At 37.0% G+C, this 27,387-nt stretch overlaps 3 protein-coding genes across 4 annotated transcripts in view; 1 reads left to right on the top strand and 2 right to left on the bottom strand.

Annotated features, from left to right (window-relative positions):
• The window catches only part of Sox15 (Sox box protein 15), a 37,042-nt gene extending 24,358 nt beyond the window's left edge, over positions 1–12,684 (bottom strand). The window contains exon 1 of the mRNA XM_066404660.1: positions 12,346–12,684. Within this exon, the coding sequence (XP_066260757.1) occupies positions 12,346–12,386 (41 nt within the window). The 5' untranslated portion in view covers positions 12,387–12,684. The remainder of the gene's footprint in view (positions 1–12,345) is intronic.
• Positions 1–27,387, top strand: part of LOC136418563 (homologous-pairing protein 2 homolog) — a 62,873-nt gene that overhangs the window by 8,838 nt on the left and 26,648 nt on the right. Inside the window, exon 1 of one of the 2 annotated variants that reach the window (XM_066404670.1) lies at positions 26,975–27,079. The exons of the other annotated variant lie outside the window; for it this stretch is intronic. The gene's annotated coding sequence lies outside the window, so the exon portion shown is untranslated. Of the gene's footprint in view, positions 1–26,974; positions 27,080–27,387 lie in introns of those variants that run through there. 2 annotated transcript variants of the gene reach the window in all.
• Positions 24,762–26,755, bottom strand: Gclm (Glutamate-cysteine ligase modifier subunit). The gene is made up of 5 exons (XM_066404529.1): positions 26,388–26,755; positions 25,687–25,897; positions 25,437–25,623; positions 25,253–25,389; positions 24,762–25,198 (listed from the first exon to the last, which is right to left on the bottom strand). Exons 1-5 carry the CDS (start codon positions 26,493–26,495, stop codon positions 25,050–25,052), a joined length of 792 nt encoding a protein of 263 aa, XP_066260626.1. The 5' UTR covers positions 26,496–26,755; the 3' UTR covers positions 24,762–25,049.

Genomic DNA, 27,387 nt, shown 5'->3' with positions numbered 1-27,387 from the left:
AGGGATTTCATTATTAGATCACCATGTTGGTGTTGGCAGGTGTAGAACGTTTCGTAACAAAGATAAGAGGTGACATCATCATTATCATCAGGGATTAGCGACCGGACGTGTGTTTTTAATCTTTCAATTGCATTTTTATGTGGGGAGGCGCAGACCTGCTGGTCAGGACATCGAACGTTATTAATAAGAAGTTGCTACGTATTACTGCCACAATCAATACTGAGGTAATGACGGTTTTTATTATTTGTTTACAAACCGTATATACTCTGTATATTCACTGGCGAATATCTTATCACCTTAATATTGATAAAATTTTTATCGGGTGAAAGGTTTGCCTCTGGTAAATATTGCACTTGATACACTAGAATTAATATTTTGGTTTTCAGGATTATCGGATACGGTTATATTGTTTTTATTCAGGTTTAATTCGATAATTGGGAAATCCACAATAAATTACGGAACGTTTAAATGGTTGCAGGATGTTAATCAGTTTTTTTTTGCATTATGTGGATATTTCTCTGATGGTTGTAGACGCGCTAAATATGCTAAATCCATTAGCAGGAAATACAGAATCTTATATGGAAAATCGAGTAATTTTTTAGGGAAATTGAAGATTTCTTTATTATTTCTACACATTAAATCGTTTTGGCATTTTTTCCGAAGGTGGCCGTGAAACGTCATGATGGAAAACAATTCAATATTTATTTACGCGTCATATCAAAGATCTCTGAGTGTCGTTAAAAATGACGGTGGAGCTACGGTTTTTGATTTGAACGTGAAAAGTACAGTGGTTCTAATCCAGGTTAATACCGCACATAACAAACTAAGTTTTATGACGATGTTGTAAAACAAATGTGTTATTCGCGATTGTTATGCATCACTCTGTTTTTTTATTCTATTTACATATTTACTTACATACAAGCTGGGTTGAAATCGCATTTTTTTCTCACTTACGCCGTGTATTAGTAATTGCGCTAAAAGACCATTAAATTTTCTTTAAAACGACCTTCCTACACCTATACCGTCGTTTTTCACTTATAAATGCTGTTTTGTCGGTCGTGTCTAAACATTGAATTGTTTTGCTGTTTTTGGCGAGGGTGGCTTTGGAACGTCATTATGACATCCGCCATGACGTCATGAAACAACTGTGGATCGTATCAAATATCGCTGGACCAAGCTAAAATCGCAGATTGAGGTACGATTTCTAAGTTAAACGGGAAAAGGACAGTGGCTCGAATCCAGGTCAGTGGCGCAGGTAACAAATTAAGTTTTATGACGATATTGTAACACAAATGTATTATCCAACGTTGTTATGCAATAATTTGCTTTTTTCTTTTGTTCTATTTGGCAATAAGGTCTCACACATAAATAGAGGTGGAATACTGCACTATTCTCAGTTAAAACTGTTGAGAATAACATTTATTTTTTGCTAAGAGCTCGGACGAGCATTGAATAATAAAAATAATGGAAATAGTATTGAAGTAAGCGGTCGGAATGTGGAAAACTTACGTTAGATAAGTTTAATTTACGCATAATTTCTCAAATCATAGAAACTCTTTACAGCATTCAATGTAAATATATAATTGCGCCAACACACTTTTGTAAGATTCAAATTTTCCTATATAATTGATAATTTATTTCATTCAATTGAATTTTTTGGTGGCTGATTCTTATTTGAAAATTACATTCAGTATGCCCCTGATTTTATTTACTCAATTAAACGCTTGCTTTTCACATGACACAGAATTCTTGAAGTGTTAATATTACATTTTTTGACAACTTAATTTTCATAAAAAAAACAGTGGTGTGTATGATTTCTCAGACTCTCCACACTTTTTGAAATTTAGAATATTTAATGTCAGTCCATATTTCGGGAACTAAATAAGACAGAGTAACTCAGCCACTGCACACTGACAGAGTTCACAAGGGCGATTAATTTGATCTGTATTTTTTACGTAATAGCGTTTTTGGTTCTCAAAGTATCAACGAAAAATGGTTAAAATTGGGTACCTCCTGTCAATTTTTTTAGAAAAAATTCGAAACCTTTGAGGTGATGTTTATTGCTCTAAGCCAGGGACATGCATTTTAGATTATCCAAACACCTTCCAGTAGCAATTGGAAGTCTATAAATAAAAACTGTGATATTTATTCTCAATATAACAGTATCAAAAAATTTACTTTGACACTCTGTAGAATGAAAATAAGCAATTTTTGTATATTGCAAGTTCAGCTAAATTGCATTATTTTTCCACCTTCTAGCCCCCGATACTCATTTATACCATTGTTTCGAACAACCTATTTAAAAAAGTAGTGACTTCTCCGATATACAGTGCGTTAAAAAAAATTCGGTCAAGTAGGTTTTAAAATTATTTGGCATCGAATCCGTATGTCTTGGATATGTTCTTCTACATAATCTCAAACATAAACAAATAAATCTAACCTTATTTAAATACGATTTTGTTTAGCTTTTTTATTAGTTCAATTTTATTAGAAATAGCCTTTTTAAATTTTAAACCAATTGCAAAATCTCAGTCTCTCTTCATAATCTGGGGGCTGCAGTCCCTGAAACACTTGCACCTTGTATGAATATAATCCTAGATTTTTTTACGAATTATAAGATTTTTTCAAGAATAAAGAAGAAAAAAGAAGAAACAAGAGCTAGGTGGTACATTCACTTGTTGAGGAAGTGTTCTAAAAGATGTGCTGAGATTGTCATCCAATATTTGCCTCATATTTTCAACAAGTTTTGGGGTTTATTTAATTGGCCTATCACTTCGCGATTTCCTTTGAACATTGTCAGTTTCACGAAACAATTTCACAACATAATTCAAAGTGTAGCGAAATTGAGATCCCAGCACTACAATGTGGGAATACTTTTCACGAAACTCTTGAAGACAGGGTTGAATTTTAAAGACCCATTCTTCATTTATGAACTGATCATTCTGAAAATAAGACTCAACCATAAAGACTTTTTGTCCGAATGTAAACAACATTTTTAGTACTCAGAAAACTTTAATTAACCAACATATAGGTCCATGGAATTTACAAAAAAAGTATTTCTAATAAAAACCAACTAATAATAAAGGTAAATAAGTCGTATTTAAGTGAGGTTAGGTTTATTTCTTTATGTTTGAATTTACGTAGAAGAACATATCAAAGACATACGGGCGCGGTGTCAAATAATTCGCAAGCTTACTTAATTGAACATTTTTCATTTTATTTCATTTCATTTTCAGTTTTAGGTTAGGTTATTTCCTTTTAATAATTCCTATATCTATCCCATATAAAAGTGCGATTTTTTAAATAGAACTCCCTGTTATTAGCAAATACGCTGAAAATTTTCTTTTAAAATGATGGTTCATGTTCCCATTCCTAAACCTTCAAATTTAACTAATAAATCCTATTGTGTGTACCGTCTCTAAACGATCGATTATTTTGGCATTTTTAACGAAGGTTGCTTTGGAACGTCATGATGACACATGTCGCGACGTGATGAAACAATTGTGAATCGTATCAAACACCTATTGGCCAAACTAAAAACGAACTGGAATTTCCTAATTGAGCATGAAAAATACAGTGGCTCGCCATGCCAGTGGCGCACGTAACAAATGACATTTTATCAAGGTGTTGCAAAGCGCGCTCAATTCTTTACGCGCAGGAGATAGTATTAAAATCCTTCCAATTAAAACATGCAAGTTAATTTTCACGTATTTTTTACGCAGTAACTCGACTTCAAAGAGCACCGGTTTTAAACCGGAAAATTGAAAACGAAACCCAACTCTAAAACAAATACCTTTAGTGCAACGAGGGGCGTACACCTAACAGCTCTTTACAAGGTAAGACACACGACCGGCAAGTAAATCATTGACCCAAATAATAGCGTCCATTGGGCAAAAATCCGGTCAATAAAATCCCAACTTTTCAATCCGTTCTAAGGCGATTTACGGGCCTAATGAATGACCGTAAGCCCGTCATTAACTGTAATAATTATAATTAATGGAAAAACGTCGAGTAATCAATCAATTTAGGTGTCAAGTTTTTCGTTTCGCCGAGGCTTAATTAAGACGCGTTCCCTTCGTCGTGTTTATATTTTATATTAATCGTTATCATTCGTTAAGTGCAAAATTCCAACTGGATTGATTCTTTCGAGCATTTAGTTTCTTCGTGTTGCTGTTCGGTTGCCGCAAGATTAAACAGTCGCTGGCGTCGTGGTCTTATCTTATCAAAACTAATACTAATTCCGAGCGCGTATCAAAAGTGCCATGTTTATTCGGTATTTAGTGAGAAAACAATAGCGTAATAACTCCTGGAAATTGGCAAATACGCTTGGTCAATAATAAACACTTTACATGTTTGTTCAATAAACGCCATTATTATTCATTCTACACAGCCTGCGACCGGGCTCTGAAATCAGTCATTATTAAATTAGTTCCTGGATTGATTTTGGGCACTGAATACGTAAATCTCCTCAGAGTCGAGTTGGATGAGCTGAATCGACCTGGGAATTTGCCGGTTTTTATCGTGAGAGGACTTGCAAACCCAGGAATGCAGTTTCGTATACGAGCAAAAGCGCCGAAATCGGCGATAAATGACAAGAGAGGCGGATTTCAATAACGGCAATGGGCGAGATGTTTCCATGGAAAAAATCCTTGAGTAGGCAAACTGGGACAATTCCTCTGTATGATGTAAAATACGCGAAGCTCTATACTCCGCCGATCTGACGAGAATCGAAATCTTTGCCCATATCGGACGAAAACGTGGTACTAATCACGACGGCCGGTCGTACCATCATCACGGCGCAAAAACCCGTCAAAGCAAAAAGCCCGATAAATCGCATGACGGATGACAAACGAGTCAGTTTTCATCTCTGGGATCTGAACCAGACGGGTTTTTTGCCGCCCTCGTATGACAGATTCCGCGGACGGTACCCGATACTTGTACGGCTAATAACTATATTTGTTAATTCGTCTTCTGCGACGGCAGTACTCGTCACTTAGTAGTGACTGACAGCGACATCTGTAGCATTAGAGCCGCAAAAACTTCTACGTGGAACTAAAGAGGAAATGTGTTCAATGCCCAACCCACGTCGTCTTATTAAGTTCCTTGGCCAATCAAGACGACTCGGAGATTAACCGCAATAAGCGGCTGAACGTCAAGCGGCTTGACAAAATAACTCCGAAAAACCGCGATATCTGCTTAAAGTGGGTGTGGTCACAGCTTTACGGTGAGGCTCACACTAAGCGTATTTTAATAAGTCGACCGATAAAAGAACACAATTTCGGTTTAGGGCTTAGGTAGAGTGTGACTTGCATGAATTTAATTCGATCTCGAATGATTCAATAATTTCTTACCTCCTTCGAGTCAGTGGTGGCGAACTAGTCATTTTCATCCCTCTCGTGTGTCTGCATTTGAACCAGTCAATTTGGTAACGCAGATTTTGTTACGCCATGCGTTAGTTGTCACCTGTCAGCGTTCTTAGACTTCTTGAATTTTTAAAAAATCTTTACTTTTTCTTTTTTTGTGCCATTCTAACAGCGTTACGCCCCTGGCCAGTGGCGGAGACCCAAACCGGTATTTATACCCGGTATGTCACAACATGCTCCGAATTTGTTTTTCTACTCGTGAATAGCGCCGGATTGTGATTAATTATCCTCGAGATTTTCGGGTTCCCGTTTATAGAAAATTAATGCGAAGTTGTGCAATAAAGGGCGCAGCCTAAAAGCTCTTTCTCGTCCCAGTATCATACAGCTCATGATTGCGGCGCAATTAATTGTGAGAGATATCTATAAAGGTCGGATGTAGAATGACATTTGAAGGCAATAATTGGCGTTGTATACATATGTGCGCAACGTTTCGAATTAAAAGCTTTAGCAAAATTAAGGCAGACTTCTGGTAATTATTATTAATGAATAGACGCATCGTATATCATTTTTTTTTCGTTGTTGTTGTGTTACTGGTGACCCGAAAACGTCCATCTCCTCATTTTTATAAATCTCAGTGGCGGCGCGCCCTCGATCCTCATCGAAAATTCCTCGTCGGCCTCCGCACCCGCCAAACCTAAATCCGTCCGATCTCCCTGATTTTCAGTCGCGTCACGTCCACGCGCGGTTCGCGTCGACTTTTTGCGCGGGCCACAAAAGGCCTGAACAGCCCGTTTCGATTCGCGCCATCATAATTAAGACATTCGCTTCCCCGCACGGCCTTAAATCAGGACACAACTATGCTAATGGTCGCCAATTACAGCTTTTTCCCATCGGCCGCCGTACGTAGGGAATTTCGTGAAAATGGATGAGCATCAGATTCCGGTCCGCACAGGACGTAGTTTCTTCATTCCGACTAATCGACGCGGTAGAAATGTTAAAATAGTATTTACGCACCATGTATACGTCACCATACGATAGTTCCAGATTGAAACGAAATCAAAAACGAAAATAAAATTAGAAATTTTAAATTTCACTTTTTAATTTTTTTCTTGAATTTGAAAAATAGGAGAATAAAAATAAAAATAATTTTATTAAAAAATAAATTTTAAAATAAAGTGCATCGCTATGGTTTAATTCTCTAACGACACATTTAAACCTAATTGACAATTGACAAACGAGAGCCTCTAACTTAGACAAACTTCCATCTTTGTTTAAAGTGTTTCCATGCTTTTGCAAAAGCACCACAAGTTAATTCTCGAAAACTAAAATTTCATATGCAGTGTGTCCCCGAATACGGCTGCCAAGAGGAAAAAGTTTCTTATTTTTCATTTTACGAGAAAAACATTTTTTTATGAAAATTTTTGCTTGTTCTAAAACGGTTGAATAAGTTCTCAACTTTTCAATTTTCTTTTTCATTATAGAGAAATATCGAAAAATAGGTCCACCTAGTTGAAAATTTTTCTAAATCCTAAAAGTTAATTCTCGTTTTTATCGCAATCGTAAATAAAACTTAAATTAAATGATAATGTTTAAAGAGCAACGAATTTACTTGATACAGTACTATGGCAACGGTGTTAACGCAATTCATTGAGTTATCGAGGAATTTAATCAAAAGTTCCCGTATATTTACATCTTAAAATGTGGTGCAAAAAATTTAATCAAGGAATTCTTATCCATAGGTGATGTATTAAATGGAAAGAAAATTAAGATAATTCTAGAGGAAGATAACGCTACGACTTTTATTATAATGGATTCAGTTTAAAATAATTCAAAATTACCCTTACGGAGAAAATCGTTTCAATTACGAATAAGTAAACCGTATATTCAAGAAATATTGAAACAATTGAAAATTAATTCCTTTAAATCAATTTTTAATCACGTTTTAGAGCTAGGAGATCAAACAAAATGTGTGGATTTCTACTTGTGGATGGGCGTTTCAACCACGAATAACCAATAATTTTATCTAGACATTCTATTATTCAATAAAGCCACGTTCTCCCCCATGGTACGGTTTCATCTCGGCGTATAAGGTACTGGAACCCCCACAATCTAGTATTTCCCAATCGCTCATAATGGGTAATATTCGGCTAAAGTGAATGTAAGGTGTGCAATTTCTTATCATGGTATAATTGAACCATATTTTTTTGAGTGAAATTTTTATTTGTAGTTTCTCTTTTTTATTGAATTATTGCAATAAAAACTTAATAAATATAAGTTTTAATTGCGGTTGCCATGGAAACGAGAATTAATTTTTTGAGGCTTGGAAAAACTTTCAAGTAAATGGACCTAATTTTTCGACATTTACCTGTAACGCAAAGGAAAATTGAAACGTTGAGAACTGATTTGACTGTTTTAGAACAATCAAAAACTTTCATGAAGAATACATTTTGTTCGAAAAATGAAAGAGAAGAAATTTTCTCCTTTTGGCAATTCCATTTGGGGACATACTGTATAACTCATGCAGGTAAAAAATCCTTAAAAATCTCTCAATAAGTATTTTTTTAAACCTGCAAAGATTTGTACAAACATCTCAGAATAATCCTAAAAAATTCTGTTGATAATTTTAAGAAATTTATCGAAATCTGAAAAAATTCATAAAGTTTTGAAAATGTTCCAATGGAAGTTGCAAAAAACTTGCTAAAGATCTTATGAAACTGCAAATTCACAGAAATCCATCGTGAAACATAAAACCGGGCAGCTCGGTGCTCGATCCTCAAATCCGTTATTATTTTTGAGATAAGGTTTAAAAAACAAAAGAAGGAAATAGTTGAATTATTTAAAATCAGGATCGTACCAAAGGGGTTAAAAAAATTAAAGCTAAAGTTGTCATTTATCGCTTAAAATTGTACAACTTGAAAAACAAAGAAACAAACCTACATCACTGCTTTTTACAGGTTTTAAAAAAATTATTGATATGCTGAAAGAGGTAAAGTAGTGAAACAGATAAAAAAATCTCCCTCAGCGATAATACCCTTCATTATACGCGCATCCTATAATATACTATTTTGTTCTAGTTTCTCAATAGAAAATGTTAAATCCAACGATTATTGGCTATGTTCAGCGGAGTGAACAATTATGCAACCAACTGTTGATATTTGTGCTGAATTCCGTTACCAGAATTCAAACAAAATTAAAAGAAACTGACGTCATTGATTCTAATTTAAATAAATATATTGAAAATTGGTGAAAATAGGGCACACATAACACAATTTTCAAGTAACAACCAGCAATAACAACAAAAAATTAAATAAAAGATATTTATCCTTCAATTCAGTCAATATGCAAAATATATGTCTTATTCCAGTAAAAGTAGGACATATGTATATAAGTCAGTGACTCAAACTAATCTGAATTAACCCTAATTAACCCGGTTTTTTGGTTTACAGGGGTTTCCCAGTCGGGGTGTCCCAGGTTTCGTGGATCGGGTTTTTCAAATTTACTGGGATTTTTTTAGCTTTTCCGTGTGTAAGGCGATACGCCAATGGTACTAATCCTGAGTACCGTAAAGTTAAGTAAAAAGCAATGATATACCGAACGCAGTTTTAAGGTAATAACCAGGACCAAAAAAATCCTAAATAGGGCAAATTATTTTGGAAAATTCCGAGTCGAGGACCACATCAATTGTCCACATCATTGTTTTTGGCTGATACGTACTTATCTCTAAATGCGTCACTGGGCAACTTCGAGACGTTCGAGAGACATGCAAGAAAAACCTCGGGTGTCATGAAAAATTTTCGAAAAAAAAAAAAATGTAGTCGTGAAGCGGTATTTCGTGTAAGGTAGTACAACATAATTTTATGTGTACAAATAGGTGTGTCCACGTCTCCAAAAATCTATACCTACCTGACGAAAATGTCAAGGGAAAAATAGTGGAAGCTAAAGTCGTCCAGTATACGACAGAAAAAAATAAGTTTATCACCCACTGCGGCCGGTCGGTTGTCTAGGAAAAGGATATAGCTGTACATAAAATCGATCTTATCGCGATTAATTTATGCGAATAGTGAAGGTTAAAACTAGAAATTAGCCGATTTAAAAAAACATGCTGCGATGCCAAGTTTCGCATTTATCCGCTAATTTATTGGTGCCGATGTTTAGTCCCATCGCACAATTACCTTGAACCTCAAACCAAGGCCGGGGGGTACATTTGAGGTTGATGGGAGCTTAAGTTCGAATTTAGCAATAGCTGCGCGAAATGACGCTAAAAAAAATCAATTGTTTGCTCATTTATTTGGGTCAGCGCAGGTTACCTCAATCAAAGACAATTAGACGCATGTGGCAACACCGCACTATAACTAATACACAAACAGCAACAATCCAAACCGCGTGCTTTATAGATTATCGCCACAAAATATTATTTAATTAAACGTACCGGCATTAGTTTATAAATTAACAGCGTTGTACAAATCAATATGATTTTTTATGATAGAAGAGAGATTTCGGTCTGTGCAGAGGCGCTTTCAATATAATTCGTTCACTGCAAGGGCGGCTGCGATTCGCCGAATGTTGCTCATTTTCGGACTTGCCTATACCCCCGGCTCGCATGCCTCTGTTTGTTTCAGAAATACTTTGAAACTTTCGATGTTTCAAAGCGAAAAGTTTGCACCGCAGATCGACGTAGAAGTCTCTGACGCGGTGTCACTCCAAGGGCAGTTACGATTTCTTCAATAAGCCGCTTATTTTCTGCCGCAGATTTTACTTTCTCGGATTTCCATCGCGCACGCTTCTGTCCGATCTAGAATTAATTTCAATAATTACGCTTAATCCGAACTAACCTATAGAACGTTCCTTTAGAGTTGCTGGAGTGACTTAGGGAGTACGAAAACTCTCCGATCGTGCCGCGATAAATTGTTTCGAAACGGACAGGTGTGGAAATTTTGCCAAGTCTTTCGCGAAAGGATCGTCGTCGTGGTCGGGGATGACCGTTTATTTATTTAATTAAAAATGCAAAACGTATAAATCTCGGATAATTAGCTGCTTGCACGTATGCATTTGCTTATGCAACCAACGCTCCCGCTTTCCCATAAATCCTCTCACATTAGTGGGTCTTTTCCTGCGGAATAGTCGATATTACAAGATGAGAGGAATTTGTGGCGGTTTGTTCCCAATAACTCTTACTAATACAGATCACGATTTATCGGCGTTCAGCGTGGACGTGTATTATACAGGGTATTGTTCCCAGTCGTGGCATTTGATTGCCATTCCTTTGTAACACCCACCCATCAGCACCTTGACCTAGCTTAATAAATAATTTAATTTGCCTTTAAATGCTCGAACACGCGTACGCAGTTAAAGAGGATTTTTTTTTTGGGAAAATTTTTTGCCCATATTTCTTCCATGCGCTCTTCGAGATTCTCACGAAAGTCATTGGCATGGAGACATTTTCATTTCTTAGTTATATATTCTTCAATTATCCAAATTTAAAGTTTGACACCGTCTTTCATAGTATTACCTCTTTTTTGTAAGGAAGGTTCTTTTTAATCAAGATACTTCTGTCGCTTCTTCAATAACCGCACCAAATGCATTGGCGTAGGTATTTTTATTTATCCGTTATAATTTTTCGTGTAGAGCTTCCATCGGGAGAATTCGATATATAATACCAAAGAGTATATAATGAAAGCTATCATACCCGATGGAGAACCTTTTCTATCGGATGTACTAAGGTATGGCATAGGTATATTTATTCGTTTCAGTTACACTTAGAGAGAAATTAGATTCATTTTTTTAGTCTACTGCTAAAAACTGTCAATACTGCTTAATACTAATTAACATTGCTACTAATTGCATTGAGGTGTTAATCAATTTATTTTATAGTTTTTTGAAATTAAAGTTCAAGTTGAAAGTAATGATCGAAATGTCAGTTTTGCATACAAAATGGCAACCAAGTGGATCAACCACTATTTTCTCACGTTCGATAGCTTTATACAGGGCGTCCCAAATAAAATAAGTTCCGTAGTGATTGCTTTCGAAAACTCGAAGGCCTAGAGAAATTTTGAAAACGCCATTCTACTGACAGTTGAAATGCAATAGAAAAACTGGAAAATCTTTCAGAATTTACTTATAATTTATTATTTCCGAAAATCACAGTTTTAAGTTTTTCCTTGCTCTCATTAACTATTTTTTCTCACATATTGACATCAGACTACATATTTTTAATTTCAAAAACTGTCTACAAGAGCATCAAGATTCACATAACTTTTTTTCAAATGCGAGTTGCCTTGTTCTTCTTTTACCATTCCAATAATCACCATGAAAATTAGACTCTTGACAGAAAAATGGCATGGAAAATAAAATTCCATCGTGAATTTAAGACACACATCGTCGCATCATGATCACGATGTTCATCACCGGGCGAAATGTTGGTTTGTTTGCTTAAGGCCCAGTTATCAGACTTAGACAAGGTTCCCGATAAAGCCAGCCACTCGAAAGTGATTTGATAAGAGCGAGTGAGACGGATCGAAATTAATATTATAACAGAAAAGCAAACATTCTAATCTTACTTCGACTCGGTGTTTGGCACCCAGTTTCCGTCGAAAATATGGGTAATTTATAATTTATTAATAGGCCACTGCTGGATCACGCATGGGGTACCACCTTCATAATTCATTGAAAACAAAAAGTTTGCAAAAACGTACGATAGTTTAATCTGTTTGATAGGGAACTTGAGGGCTATTTTGATTAGATTAAGTACTACCAGCATACGATGGCTCTTTCTTCTTGTTGGAGTTTAGTACAGTTTTTGGTGCTACTACACAAACAAAATTTTCCTATAACAGCGTTAAAAAAATTTCCTACAACTCAGACTATTTTGGAGCGCGGCAACTGCATTATGTATGAAGTACCTCAACGTTGTCAGTACTTCTTCCCGATACCACTCTTTTTACCCCTTTAAAGTTTTGTCTTCCCAAGAAAGTGAATTACTCACTGGTAATTTGCATAGGAGCCGCAATCTTCATCTGACGCCATCGTTTACTGCCAGTCTACCCCGATGGTACCACAACCCTCACCAATAACACCGCACCATCACTGAAAAATCACCTCGGGGCTTCGCAATTGAGTATGCTTCCGGAACCGCCTCGGGGGGCAATGTCGAGTCACCGTTAGAAACAACCCCTGAATTCAAATCGCGCACTCGTGGTACCACCTGGTACTGAGGATGTTTCAAGTCCGTCGGAAAACGATCGACGCGATGAACCATACGTGCAATTAGTGGAAAGGTGCGATGACGACGCTGCTCCAGGTACTACTATCGCGGTCTGGTTGGGTACCACCTCGATTCACCTGGGGCTACCTGAGGAGGTGCGCGCGTCGGTCCGGGTACCGCCACTTTTCTGATTTTCTTCGCTTTGGGGACAGGTTAATTTATCGCGCGGGGTTTTGGTTCGGGTGGGAAAATGATGGGTACTATCTATATACCAATTCGTTAACAAATATCTTTCCAAAAAGAAGAAATCTTTACGTTACTTAGGCAAATGCATAACAATTTAAAAATTCTGAGAAAATACGTGTTTTTTTTTTAATTATAATTATTTTATTACATGGGTTTTTAGATCTTAGCGCTCTAAGCGACTCCTCTGACGCATACTTTTTTATATAGGCTGCATCAAGAAACATTTTTTTTGCGTAAAAATGTTTATAGACTGGTTTTTCGGGATTAAAATAAATCAGTTTTTGTCGAAGCTCTTAAAGACAGAGAGGACGAAGGACCATTTAGCCTGCAGTATAATGAGACCTAATGTCCAGCAAAAACATTTTGAGGGACTGTAGAGCACCATATAATAGTACATGTTAGTCATTTTAGACAATAATTATTAGAGTGTGCTTCGACAGAAATATATTTATTTTTGTACACTGTTCAAAATATAACATCTAAAAGAAATCTAAGAGATTCAAATCTGGCAACCTTGGTGACCACTTTATGGTGCCACGTCTCTCCTAATCAAACTAGATATAACAAAATACCTTAGATTAGATGACATTTTCACATCCAGAGCAAAAGGGAGGAGCCATGAAATAAAATCTTTTAGAAAGTCGGAAATTTTTACATTCCTTATCTTTCAATTTACACATATAATTAAAGATTTTCCCTATATGTGTAATATACATATGATGTTTATACAAAATTACGAAGTCATTACAAGTTTTCTTTTGAGGGTAGCACTTTCTTCTTCACTACTTTCTATTTTATTTCTTTTTTATTTATTAATAAGTCCGTTCGTATAAAATTAACACTTTTCAAGATTCAAATATGATTTGATTTCCTGTATGACAGTGGTACATGGGTATCACCTGCATTCTGTTGTTTCCTGCTTTCATTTTTCCCACCGTTTTGAATCAAAAACCCAATAAATCAGCAGCAAATAACTAATGAAACCAAAGCATGAGCAAATAAAGCCGCTTGGACACGAAACCCGGACTTCGGCGAGAGGTAGAAAGGTCGGTCGACCTAGAAAATTATACGCCAATTAAAAAGAAATCCTCATCTAGATCTAATTGAAGAGAGAGGAGGGTAGAAGGGGGTTCTGCCGGGGTTCAACCTCTCCTTGAACACCATAATTGAGATAAAATTTCCGCACTTCCATGAGAGCTTTTTTTTTAACTGTGGGATCCTTCTTTTGTTTCGTAGAACGCAAGGTCGTACCAAGACCATCTGCACCATCTGCAGTTTGTCTATTGGATCCCGTTCTGACACGTGGAAATGTAAAACAAGTGACGGTAGCCATGTTGCCAGGTTTGATAGTTGGTGCGGGTGGTCTCCTGATCGTACTTATATTAAGCATTTTTCTTCATCAGTGTCTAGTAACTGTTCACGTAAAAAGGAAGGAACTCCATTTTAATCCGCAATTAGTTGAAAGTTCACACATATTTAAAAGTTAACTGTTTCGGGTTTTTAATATTGTTGCGATGGAATTAAAAGAAAAATCTGCATCGGGGGGGTGAGCGTGCTTGTAAGTTAATAAATAAAAACAGCGGCCGATGTTTGGTATTTAGTTGGCGGTACCGTATTAATTGCGTTACTGGTGAGAAAATATCTTTCATCGCACAGCAATAAGTTTATGTATTTATGCAGAAAATGGGGCCAAGTTATGTTGTTGCAAAAATAACCAAAAGAAAAAAACAGAAAGTAGGTGGTACCCCATGGAACTATCAGTACCTCTATACTATGGATGTTAAATTCGTAGAGTTTCTAGACAACACGGCTCACAGTACCATCGCTATTAAAACAGCTTTAAAAGTTGGTCTAAATTACACGACCGAGGACAACGAACGAACGAGTCTTAGTTCCCAACCCCGCCGACCCCGACTTCCGTTGACCCGTGACGTCACGTCCGGTCCGGGAGTAATACCGGCGGGCCTTTCGTAGTGTTGTTTATTCACTCGCTCGTAAAATGAACTTGCACCAACATAGTGAAATTTTCCATGTATTTTTTTTTTGGAACTAGCTGCTTTCTAGCGAGAATCGTAAAAATCACAAAGTGGCGCATGTCGCTTTAATTGAGTCACGGGATTTATTTTAGGCACCACGTGCCGATCCGTATAGTGGAACCCGAGAAGAGTACCGCACCCAAAATGGAACTTTATAGTTTCATTTATAATAAAACATTATTTGAAAGTTATAATTTCATGTTTTTTAAATCATAGCATCATATTTAAATGTGGCAAGGCGGCTATTTGATAGTTCGTCGTGTAATGCACGGTAATCATTTAAAAAACTCAAGTAGCTATTAAAATATTAGAGGCATGTCGTAAGTAAATTCATCGATTATAAGTCAATGTCAATGTCAGATGTTTTATAGTAAATAGCAAATTGTTTTATCTACACCCTACGTTTACGGTTCACCGCCTACTGCGAGGTTTTTCTTTAATGATCACCCGTTATTATTATCCCATTTCCATTTTCAACAATTCCATATTGACATTTGAAATATAACATAGTTTTTATTTTTTTTACAAAAAATATGGTACTTCATGATAGCTCAAACATATTGTTATGCAAAATCACATGGACATCTAGAAACATGAAAATTCCGTGTCAGAACAGTACAACTGATCGAATCTAATAAAAGACCATCGCGCGTCCAAACCAAAACCAAAAAAAGCGAAGAACAGAAAAAAACAAAAGCAGGCGATTTTGGCGCGCGCCGGCTATAATCGTATCGGATTTCTTTTGTTTCGGATTTTATCACGGGTCGAGCTACTAGAACTGCTACCGGCGAAGTCGGGGGCTCTCATTCTGACTTCTCAAATGCCGCCTGGATGTTGTGCCTCAGGTACGTCCGTTACCCGCTTGTAAGGAATTAAATTATTTTCATTATCGGAAGCCAACTTGTGATTTTTTTTTGCGCTCCATCTCTATCATATCGTAGTTATGAGTACAGATAACTGGGGGCTAGGAATAATAAGCAATAAAAAAATAATACATTTTTTATGTCCCAATTATTTACATGGAAAATACAGAAATTTTTTTAATCATCGAATCATTAACGGAAATAATGTTAAAGAGTGTTTATTTACTCTCGAAAAAAGAAAAGTTCACCATTTTCGGCTACATTTGAATTAGCGATCACTAGCTTTTCGGACTGTGGCTTAACCATCTCAGCTACAAAGACATACTGCTTTGTTCAACCTATCGGGAAGCGTTCCCCAAATAGAAAAATCAATTAGAATTATATCAGGAGAATTGTGTGGCCATTCAAAAAAAAGATACAAATGATAAATGGATCTTTCAAGAATGAAAAGCCTTATCGAACTATGAAATAAAAATGCTAGTTTAGAAGTTTCTAAGTTGAACTGCACAATGAATTTTTCAAAAATGAATGATTAGTTGGCTAATACACAACGGTTTTTTTACGGTAAAATTAGCTAAAATCCAAAGAAAAATATGATGTAGATTTTAATAACCACTTAACCAACCGTAGAATAAATAATATATGTAAAACACATCAATAAACAAATAATCTATAAAGCTTTTATTCAGTTTGAAAAAATTACTCTCGACGTCGTATTTGAAAATGATTTGCGGGTTTCATTAACACAGGTTGTATTACAAGTCACTGTTTGGAAAATTTGGAAGGCCCGAGAATTAATGAAAACTGTGTCGATCACCACAGTTATGCACATATGATTCAATTGTGTTCGAATAATTCGCACATTCTGCGGTGGCTGTTCCATTGTTACGTTTATGAATTTTATGATCGACCCAATTCTTCTTTTGCGTACCCACTTAATACTTGCGTCCTGTCCTGTTCCGCTTTACGGTTTCCGTAAAGATCCTTATCGCGTCCATTATTCTACATGTAGGATATGTATACACATCCACCTGAAATTTGCATTTTATGACGTGGCACCGAGTTTTCGTTCGCTTTCACTTCATTTTTTATACTATCGATTCTCTCAATACATAGACCAGATTTTAAACATAAATAGAACATACTTAAACTAAAAATGGCGCGCGGTCTTAACCTCTATTTTATTTATTTATTTTCCGGGGCGCGCACGAAATGTTTCTACGTTTTTACGTTTCGTGCGCGGCCCGGAAAACTCGCAAAGATCGCGCCCCCTTTAACTCACATTTCAAATCTCATATTTTGTCCAATTTCTAGAATCATCTGCTTTATTCTGTGTCTGTTGTAATGTTGTGCCATCTGGAATAATCAAGTTGTAATCGGTGCCAGGCTACAAAACAAATTTGCTCACGAATTTCCATCTTTTAATTTTATTACTTCATATTCATGGTAGCTACTTCTGGGCAAGCGTAAAAAGTTTCTCTAATGTTATATAGCTCGGATTTTTCTCTAGATATCTTTGATCAGGCTGAAGGTGGCGCGAAATGGATGTATTTTTGTGTGGAAAGCAAGAAACCACGTTTTCATGGGAAAATCATTTTCTTTCGTGCACGTTCCGGCGAATTGCGCTCGGATGATCGTCAGTCCAGTGACTTTGGCGCAATTAGTCAATAAAAAGTGACAAAACGCTCACCGTCTCGGTTTCACTTTCCCTCAAGGGTGACGGTGCTCCTCTTCTTCATTTCCGCCATCACCAAGTTACGAAATCTGCCGGCGTCGTTTCGAAGTGCTTTCCAATTAATTTTTACATAATCTGGTTACTTATTTCACCCAAAAATTTGTTTAAGATGGAAGAGGGTCGTCAAAATCGCGGAATTTTAGTTCATGTAGGAAATCGATGCGGTTATGGAAATGTTCGCTTTGACCATGTAAATTTAGGTCGCAGAAATTCATGTTCATGTTCCTGTTATCGTGATTTGTCCAGTTTTTTTTATGTATAACCAGCTGAGAAACCAGTGTTAATGCGCCACCCGGTATAGCGACGCAAGCAAATTATGCACTTAAATTTTCCCGCAATAATAAAATTAAAAATACCAGTACCATATGCTAGAGCCAAAGGGGTTTTGCATGGGCCCCAGTTTTTCTGTTACTCCAGACGCCACTTTAACTTGAACATTAGCCTTAACTAATCAAATCATGTGGAACTTAAGTTTTAACTTCCCTTACTTATTTTAATTTATTTCGATAAGTGCAGAATTACACTAAGAACCAAGAGTCCAATAACTTGAAAATGACTCGCAAATAAACTGCTATAATCTTGATAAAATGGCGATTTTTAACGGTGACCGCAATGCATTTTCTTTAATTCGAAGTGCGTTCTTATTTAGGTCTTGCGACTAAAACGAGAATTATCCATAATGAGACGTTCCGATTAATATCGAAACATGAACAGTCGTTTCAAATGACTTAATCAACCGCAAATTAGGGAGGTCCTGTTTTGGGTCATAGCCAAAAACGAAATTTGACGTAAATAATCGGCGCGTCATTGTGGGGCCCCACCCTGCGTCGTTAATACCCAGGTCCGGTTTGAGGGGGCTTAATTGATATGCGGGCCGCGGAGTGGCGGCGGGCCCAGCTCGTGCTTCTTCAAAATTAACGTGTATATGGGGGCCACACCTTGGGTCATCACTGTTCGAATATCTTAGAAGTGCATAGTTTTAGATGGGGATGTGTTGAAAAGGTGCTTGAGAAGGTTGCCATATGCACAGTGGTTTTTTCAACGAATTTGAGGTGTTTTACTTCTTCGGGCACCATTCATCATATTTTTGTATTGAAATTTTCAAATTTTTAACTTTTTGAATTTTAAACCGCCACTGTCCGATCCCACCTGGTTTTCGTAGGTTTTCTATTTATGGCGCACAAAAAGAGAGAGAATCTAAGTAGGTAAATTCGTTGCAATAAGCGGAGATAATTATTCGGAGCCCGCGATGAAATCTCGTGAGAAACGGAAGTGACGCCGCTCCGGTCGAGGGTCTTAACCCCGACTGGACACCACTGGTGCGGAAACGCTCAAACCCGGCATCGTCTTCACTGCTTATTTTTACGTGTATGTGAGTTTCTTTAAGCACCTGTAGTAACTGCGTTAGTTTGGCAGGCACCTTAAAAGGGCACTTGCGTTGATGCATTTTTAATTAATTTGTCAAAAAAAGCTCGAAACAACTCGAGCACTGGCATCACTCAGGTAAACGGCAGCGCAGTCCCTCGTCCGATAGGAAAATTAATTAGAGATCGGCTTTCCGGTTAGAATCCATCGATCTCCGTCGCTCCCACGGGGCGCAGCCCCATCGCTCACCCGTCGGGGGGCCAACGACACACTTGTCCGCGTCTTATCTGTCAATCGTCAAAACGACTCACATCCACTGGTAATTGAGCTCATTTTTCTCGTCTGTGCCCCGAGACGAGGGTGAAATATTTATTTAGGAAAATCTTCTCTAGCGTGTGACGAAAAATTAGTATCTTTTACCTAGAAACGAAAAAAGCATGTCCTCGGAACGGTGTCACTTTTCGCGGTTGTAGTTTTGAAATTCCGCGATTTTCGGGATTAAGTGGCGTGCCGAGGACGCGACTTTCGATTGTTTCGGAGGTTGTTATGGCGCAGCCAATGGGAGGTTAATGGGGCGAGGAAAAACGCTCCTCGATGTGCTTCTCGACTGTTTTCACTTAAAAGAGAAAAATCCCGTCTCCATTGATTTGAATAACCCCGCTGGACTTATAGTTTCATTAACATAAGTCATGATATGTAATATTAACGTTTAAGGAAAATAAACAGTGAAAGTTGACATAAGACATGACCGTCAATTTTGACATCAATATACAGAGAGATCATTGAAATTTCATATCTAGTGAGCTGTGAAGTTTGTTGAAGAAAAGAACGTATGTCGATAAAAGTAAATGAAGCAACATAACCTCATTCGGCCCCTTTATCAAAAATTCATTTTAACGTCATTTTGCGGCATATGATCAAGTTACGACCTACTTTTTATTTTCTATTTCTCTTATGTAAAATCCCACAGCTGGTTAGATATGAAATTTAAATGATCTCATAGTAGTTTTCAATATGAAATCTTGATGATGCGTCTTATGGTTTACGTTAACTAAAGTATATCAAGCTATATGTGTGAATAAATAGTGATATACATATAATTGGGAACCAGTTCTTATTCAATGTCTAGTTAGTGAGAAACATCTCTATTAATAACAATTAACTAGAAAGTTAGTTTAGGTTAGTGCTTTTCAGGTTAAAGTTTAGCCAACAGTTGAAGTAAGAACAGTATATGGGCTAAATTAGTAATGTGCTGTCAATTTTAACTGCATGCAAATTTCCATGGAAACGTTGAATCCGATACATTAGTCGCGTTATTATTGATGGTTTCTATGGAAACTAGTTTGGTCCTAAGTTAACAGCACATGAATATTTTGTCCCTATGTGAAACCTTTTTTTAACTATAATATTTTATTACCTTTTTTGTCAGCACTTCTCCTAATTATTTCCAAAAGTTATCCATTTTTAAAAATGTCAGTTTTGTCAAATATTAAAAATTCTATAGAGTTTAGTATTTTTTTCAATTTTCGGAAAATTTGACAACTATTGAAAATTTTGCCAATTTCTAAACTTAAACTTTTGAAATTTTTTAGTTTTTCAATATTTTCTAATTTTTTGATCATTTTGTTAATATTTAAAAATTTTCTATTTTAGAAAAGCTTGTTCACCACTTTTCAAACTTTAAGAGATTTGAGATAAGCTTAATACTGACGTTCATGATTTTTAAACAGCCTCGAAATGGAGGTTCTTCAAATAGCATTTTTAAGGCTGCAGAACGCCAATGGAGGTATGCAAGGTCGATAGGATCCAGATCTGTTCATTAGAGCGGTAAACGGCACGACAAAAATTTAGATATTTTCCAGAAAATTTCCAAAATGAGAGGGAAGTATCTGTTTTCTGTTAATTTAAAAAATGTACTTTCAACTCAGAAATTCGTGGGTAAAGTAACTTCATCGCGAATTATAAGATGATATTTTTATGTATATACGTCCCAAAAACTTTTCAATAACTGATCAAATACCGTATCTAATACATCTTAAATTTTTGAATGATAAATTTACAAATTTAGAAAAGTTTCTAAAAAATTAAAAATTTCGGAAAAACAAAAAAATCGAAAATAAAAAAAGAAAATTCCCCATATCTTCACAGGTGTTCTTAAATAACTTCTTGTTTACTATTATTGTAAAGACAAATCGAATTTCCGTAGGCTGCATCATCGTTATGGCCCTGAAGTATTTTTCGATAGTCTCTTTTTCTGCTGGAACCACCTTCCTTGCATCGATATCTAGGTTTTACCTGGTTTAACCACGGAACTGATGGAAATCTAATCACTAATACTTACCGATTCCTTTGGATTGTATCCCCAAATATTTTTGCGCCTTACCCCTTCGCTTTTTTCTCTCCAGCTATACGTAATGGCAGTGGTGACCGCTATTTGGCAAAACCCAAAGCATGGAAGAACGGTGTATCACTTTAACCAGATGCTCATTGCGACAAGAAAGCTTTTGCTCCTTATATTCTTTAATTACAAATCGAAGACTTCCTATTGAGAAGGTGTTTCCTTCAATGCATTCTCTGTCTTTAGGGTACCTACATAATTCATTTTAAAACCGGAAACGTCATAATTTCCTACAAAAAAAGAAACAATCAAAAGTACCGCCTTACGAGGCAAAATCGATGTTTCCTATTTATGCCATGAACGCCTTGCAATGAATTATTAAAATTTCGGTAAAAGTATTATCCAGGAGACCACACGCGCTAATCGGTCTTTTGTTTTATTCACGCAGGTGGCAGGTGCCACGACGCGGCGGTACCACTTTAAATTTAAAGTTGTACATGCCCTATTGACGGACCCACTTAGATGTGTTTAAGTATTCGTATTGTCATTATTTTTATGCTGGAAAGTACGGGCAGGAAGCACTCGATCGGACCTTTGACCGTGAAGAACCGAGCGGTGGTACCACTGATTCGATTAATTAGTCGTCGGGACGAAGGTCGCGCTGTTGCTCATTTGCCATGCAGAGACCTTTCCAATTCTGAGGTCGTTTCTTTGCATATGTATCGGACTCACAAACAAACAAAAGGTACCAATATTGTGGGTACCCGCTCGGTGGTTCCAAAGGAAAGTGTATTGAGCAAACAAGGCGCAAAGCCTGAGAAAAGCTCCCTTGATCTTCGTTGGATAACGTTATTTAAACTTTGACTTTTGCTTAGATACTTCCTCCGTGTTTTTTTTTATTGCTTTAGGAAATGGGGGAGCCTTACCAGATTTGATATATTGTCTGGGAAAGTCAGGAGATCGGAGAAAGGCCGATTGTAAGTAGAAAATACCTCAAAGACGAGCAGAAAATTTTTAAGTTACAGGAGTGATAATTAAAAATTATACAAAATTGTAAACACCCCGACGGGCGTACAATTTTTAAAACGGTACAATACATATAGGGGAGGGGTAGGGGCGTTTCGGCCCTTAGATCATCCAAGAATTCGCCACCACTTTTTATGCGGAGGCAGATGTAGAACCCTTTAAGTCTCGTATTCAAATTTATTTTTTTAAGTATCGTGGTTTTTCTCATTGATAAAACGGGTTTCCAGTTCCAGAGAAGCGCGGCAACGTCGGATGTTTTTCGTGGGTGGCGCGCCCTCTGTCGACCGATTAGAAAAACGTGATAAGGGCGACCTCTTTTTCTTAATAATAATGCGCATGTTAACATACATGCGCATTATTATTTGAAGATGCACCGAGATAAAAACAGTGGGAGAGATCTCGTTTTTTTAACAAGTTTTAATGAGAATTGTTGAGTCAATTTCTTTTTAGTACCGAACATACCAGCTCAGTCAGCGCAAAAAACAAAAACTATCGACGATCGTTATTTAATTAGTGTTGATAGGCCGATCACTATCAACGTCAGGAACAATGCAGATATTTCACCGTCGCTTGGGTATGCTAATGGATACATCATATTTCTGATTAGTCCGCGGGCTTTCAGCCTCTCGCTCGCCACTTTTCCAGCGCTGTACATCAACGCTTGGACTACAAGTGGTATAAACGAGCACGAGACACCTCCTTTGTGTTATGGAGAAATATCGCACAATTTAGTGGTTGTTAGGCGCAAATGGCGGAAAATGATGTGCATTCCTATGACTTTGTTTCTCTTTTTTATGCTCCTATTGGCTGATCGCAATTAAAACAATAAACTGCAAACCGCCGACGAGCCCTTAATTGTTCCTATTCGAGACGATATCATCGCTGGTCGTGATCGGGCAGGTTTAAGTCGGGCCGATGCGACTGTGGACATCTCATTAAATAATCGGGGGACGCGTTCTGACGGCCGTACCGCACGGTACCGGCTACCAATCTCCCGCAGTTGGAGAGGGTATTTAATAAACCGAAATCGATTTTTTTTCAATGGCAACTGCATGTCGCATAATATTCGTTCCCGGGGCGAAAAGGGAGCAAAAAGAGCGGCTTGGAGAGGTTATATGGTGACAGTCGCGGTCGGGCGGCGATCCGGGGTGCCCTAAATCACTCGCGTCCAATAACTCAGTAGCTGGTACCAGGAAAGTGCCCCAGTGGCGTACCCAATAAACAACCAAAATACTACAAGCTTAGTGGGCAGCAACCTGCCGTGGTAGATAGTACGAATAGATAGACGAAAGGACTCAACAAATAAGAATCTTTCAGCTTCCGACGGTGCAACTCGAGAGCATCTAGAGCTGATCCTTGAGCCTATTGAACTAGAAAATGAGCGTTAAGTACAAAACAGCGGGTTCCGCCTCTGTTCCGTTGCCCGGTGGAGTTTTTCAGGTGGACAAAAAAGGCCTCCCAAAGGCCACTCGATGTCGCGGTGCCGCAACAAACGAGCGAATAAACAAAGCGACCGGCCGACTTTGATTTCCGCGCGCCCGCATTTGCATGCGGTCGGGATGGCATATTAAATTGCAACCCGGTAATTTTTTTACAGAAATTGTCAAATAAAAAAATCCAAAATTTCTCCGCTCTTTTCCGTGCCACATCAGAAAGAGGTACATGCAAAGGAGATCATCGATCGGCCCCGTTATGGCCCAATTAGAATTGCAAAAGAGCTTCCGGAGAATCTTCACTCTAGCGTCCACTAAAAAACGAACTCTCGAATCGGTTTCATGGTTAATTAAGAATCTTTCCATAGAATCGACTTTCTTTTGTTGAAGAAGAGGAAAGAGGCGCATCGGCCCCAAGACGTCACAGTCACCGACGACGCCCCTAGAGGGGGCGCGCGCGCGCGTGGGCGTCTTGCCCGCAAATTGATTACATATTTGCCCACGTGATTATAGTTATTAGAGCGAACATTATCCGATAGGGGGAGTGCCGGGCACTTTCAAGCGTACTCGCGGACGATGGGTAATTATTTGGCGTTTTCGATCAGATAAGCGCGGCAACGTCGGATGTTTTTATTATTGGCGGGTGGCGTGTCCTCTGCCGGCCGATTGGAAAAACATGATACGGGCGACCTTTTTTTTATTAATAATAATGCGCATGTTCTGAAATAAAAATAAATAAAACCAAACTAATTAAATTCGCAGAGAAGTAAATAGCAATAAAAATTAAATTACAAGTTGTTGTGTAACATTGGCGTACATATTCCACTTAACGTAGATAAAGGATCGGAGGAATTCGTTAAATATTAATGAGGTCTCGGACCGTGTAAAACTGTACAAAATATTAAATCATTCGTTATATCTGCTTCGCTACCGCTGGCTGCACTGCTTCATTTCTATTACTTGCTAAAAACGTCATTTTATATGTCAAAAGCCTCAACTGTAACTGCTACAATTAATTTTGCTCATTTCGTTCAATAATCACAATTTAGAGACGTTCTCATAATACTTCATATATTTATACAAATGATGCAACAATAACAAAACATAAGTAGAACAACACAATAATTTGGTTTGCAAATTTCATTTTTTGTCAATTTCTTCAATTATTTCTCTTATTTTTTTGTATTTATTTGTAATTTAAATATTTATTTCTATTTATTGTGCCTACTTCTGCATAAATGCTAAAAATTCTAAGTTAAAACGGTTTCCTACAGAAAATAAATCTTCTATTCAAATTCTGTAGTTATCGCCGAATTTTTGTGATACCCTGTATACTTCCCAAGTATCGTGAAAAATTTTAAAAATAAAAGCGATTTAACAGTATAAAATTAAATATATGTAGGCATAAATCTAAACATTCTCATTTAACTAAGACCAGAATTTTTATATTTCAAATTTTGGATTTAGACAAAGACAGTAACCCTTAGTGGTGAGAACTCCACGGCACTTAATGTGGACAGTGAAGCGCACGGCCCACACTAAATCCAGAGGCGCACTGAAGATTTCCTCGATAGACTGGTCCGGTAAAATATCTAATTTTTCGAAAATTAAAAGTAACAGTAGCAAGCAAAAAATTAAAAACATACCACTGGAATCACTGTGAGTAAACAACTTGATATCTTTCTCTTTACAAAATGTCTGTAATGTGGGTGGCACCACACAACATGTTGCCAAGTTTATCTGAATGATAACAGGCTTGACTTTCGCCCAGTCATACAGCTCCCTTAAAAAAAATACTTATTTCTACTTTTTAAAGCACGTAAAACACACCTAAAAGTGGCCTCTTCGATGTCTGCAATACCCAACTCGCCAACACTGCCATTGTCAACGTAACTTTCTAGTATTTTCCAAATATTTTTTATCACGTTCAAATTGTCCCTGCGCTCGACAGATAGCGGTTTTTTGAAGCAAACTATGACATCGGCAACGCTGCTTACTTTCAGTTGGTGGTGTAAGACTGTGTAGAAAATATATGTAAAAAAAATGTTTTGCTGTGCCAAAAGCAAAAATTAAGCATTACCAATTTCTAATGCTTCTTTCAGTGGGAATTCGTTATCATCAGTCAAAAACAACTTCAGGCCAATTTTTAACTCCTCAAGGCGATTTTCCTGAATTTTTGTTTGGACGTCGTCCTCCGGCCTGGATATCACCTTGAAGTGGTCAGCTTGTTCAGTAGAATTTAAGTTTTTAGCCGTGTAGTCTTTTAGGGTATATTTAATGGCATCGATCAACTGAAATTAATTCCATTAATTTGCAACATTTTCAACTGATGTGTTAAGAGAATTGATACAATTATTTAACCAGATGAGGTCTCTATTAGTGGGAATAATTTTTTTTCACTCTGTCACAACGCATAAATCGACAGTCTGCAAAACCTCAGTTAGAAAACTTACCTATTAAAAAACTTTTACATTTTAAAATTAAATGCAAATTAAATAAAAACGATTGAAAGTAATTGAAACTCCTCTGCAAGCAGTTTTATTGCTTTAAAAAGTAATCAAAGTCCTATGAGAGTAATCCAACCATTTTTGAAAAGTAATTAATGACTGTAAAGTTGAATGGCATTTTTCAACTAAAGTAATTCAACTATCACAAGCTTTGGTATTCACATTATAAAAAATTTCCTTAGGGCTCCTGCAAGTGACTCATACAGTCATTACCTCTCACTTGGAAACCCTTAGCGTTGCTTATATTGCCAACTAACAAACTAAGAGCACCTACCTCTTGAGTCGAACTCTGACTGGGTTTTTTGGTGATATCATTAATTGACATTATGTTTCCTGTACTGAAGATGGTTTTGCTGTTGATGTTTAATCCTTTTGAGCCCATTTTGTTGCGTTAATTTCACTAGTAAAAAGTTCCTCGAGACAGAAAAAAAATTATTTCCTTGATGACACTGGCAGAATTATACTTTTAACCTCTCGGATGTAGCCGCTTTTATCGTGCTAGAAGATCCTTGAAATGAAATTCTGCTCTATCATGCAGATTCTGCTAATTCGGTTTATGCAGCAAATTTATAATATTTTAATTAGGTACTTTCAATTTTTCCTGTATTGTTTATACTGTACTATACATATTTTTTGAATTGAATGGTTGAGTGACGTTTGTCAAGTCATTCATGCAGTGGATCAGTGAATCAATGGTTAACAGACACGTAGCGTCTTCTAGCGTCATTTTTTTTATTGAAACTTTGTATTTGCACAGTTAGATCATAGATGGGAATGAAATTTAAAAGGTTTTTCTTACTCCGTTAATCCGGTCTCTTATAGAGGGCGACACAGTTTTATTCATTTATTTCATTGTTTTCAAATTTTAAGTGTTGTTTTTTTTGTAAAAGTGCCTAAACGGACCCTTGTGAAAATATTGTGACAACACATTTACCCGTAGTTTTCATAAAATTTTTTTTTTAATTGGTGAGTGTTTAATTTCATTATTGTACTTTGCATGTCTCACAATTTTTCCCATGTTTGATCAAGGTGCTCATTTTTGTTTATTAATAATCAAGATATTTTTCCCTGTTTTTAAGGGAGTTAAGAGAGGGGGGATGATAAAAATGTAGTTTAATTTTATTATTGTTTTATCCGGCCCATGTATATGAATAAATAGTAGGCGCTGTTATTGCGCCTCCGTCCGTGCACCGTTTAGTACCAGATAAAAACGAATCGTGTTACTTTTCGGTTTTTTTCTTTCCCGCAAAACCAATTATTATTAAGAATAATAA

Source organism: Euwallacea similis, chromosome 35, assembly GCF_039881205.1.
Source record: "Euwallacea similis isolate ESF13 chromosome 35, ESF131.1, whole genome shotgun sequence".
Lineage (NCBI taxonomy): Eukaryota > Metazoa > Arthropoda > Insecta > Coleoptera > Curculionidae > Euwallacea > Euwallacea similis.
Note: the sequence above shows the minus strand (reverse complement) of the source record. Positions and strands in the feature narration are given on the sequence as shown.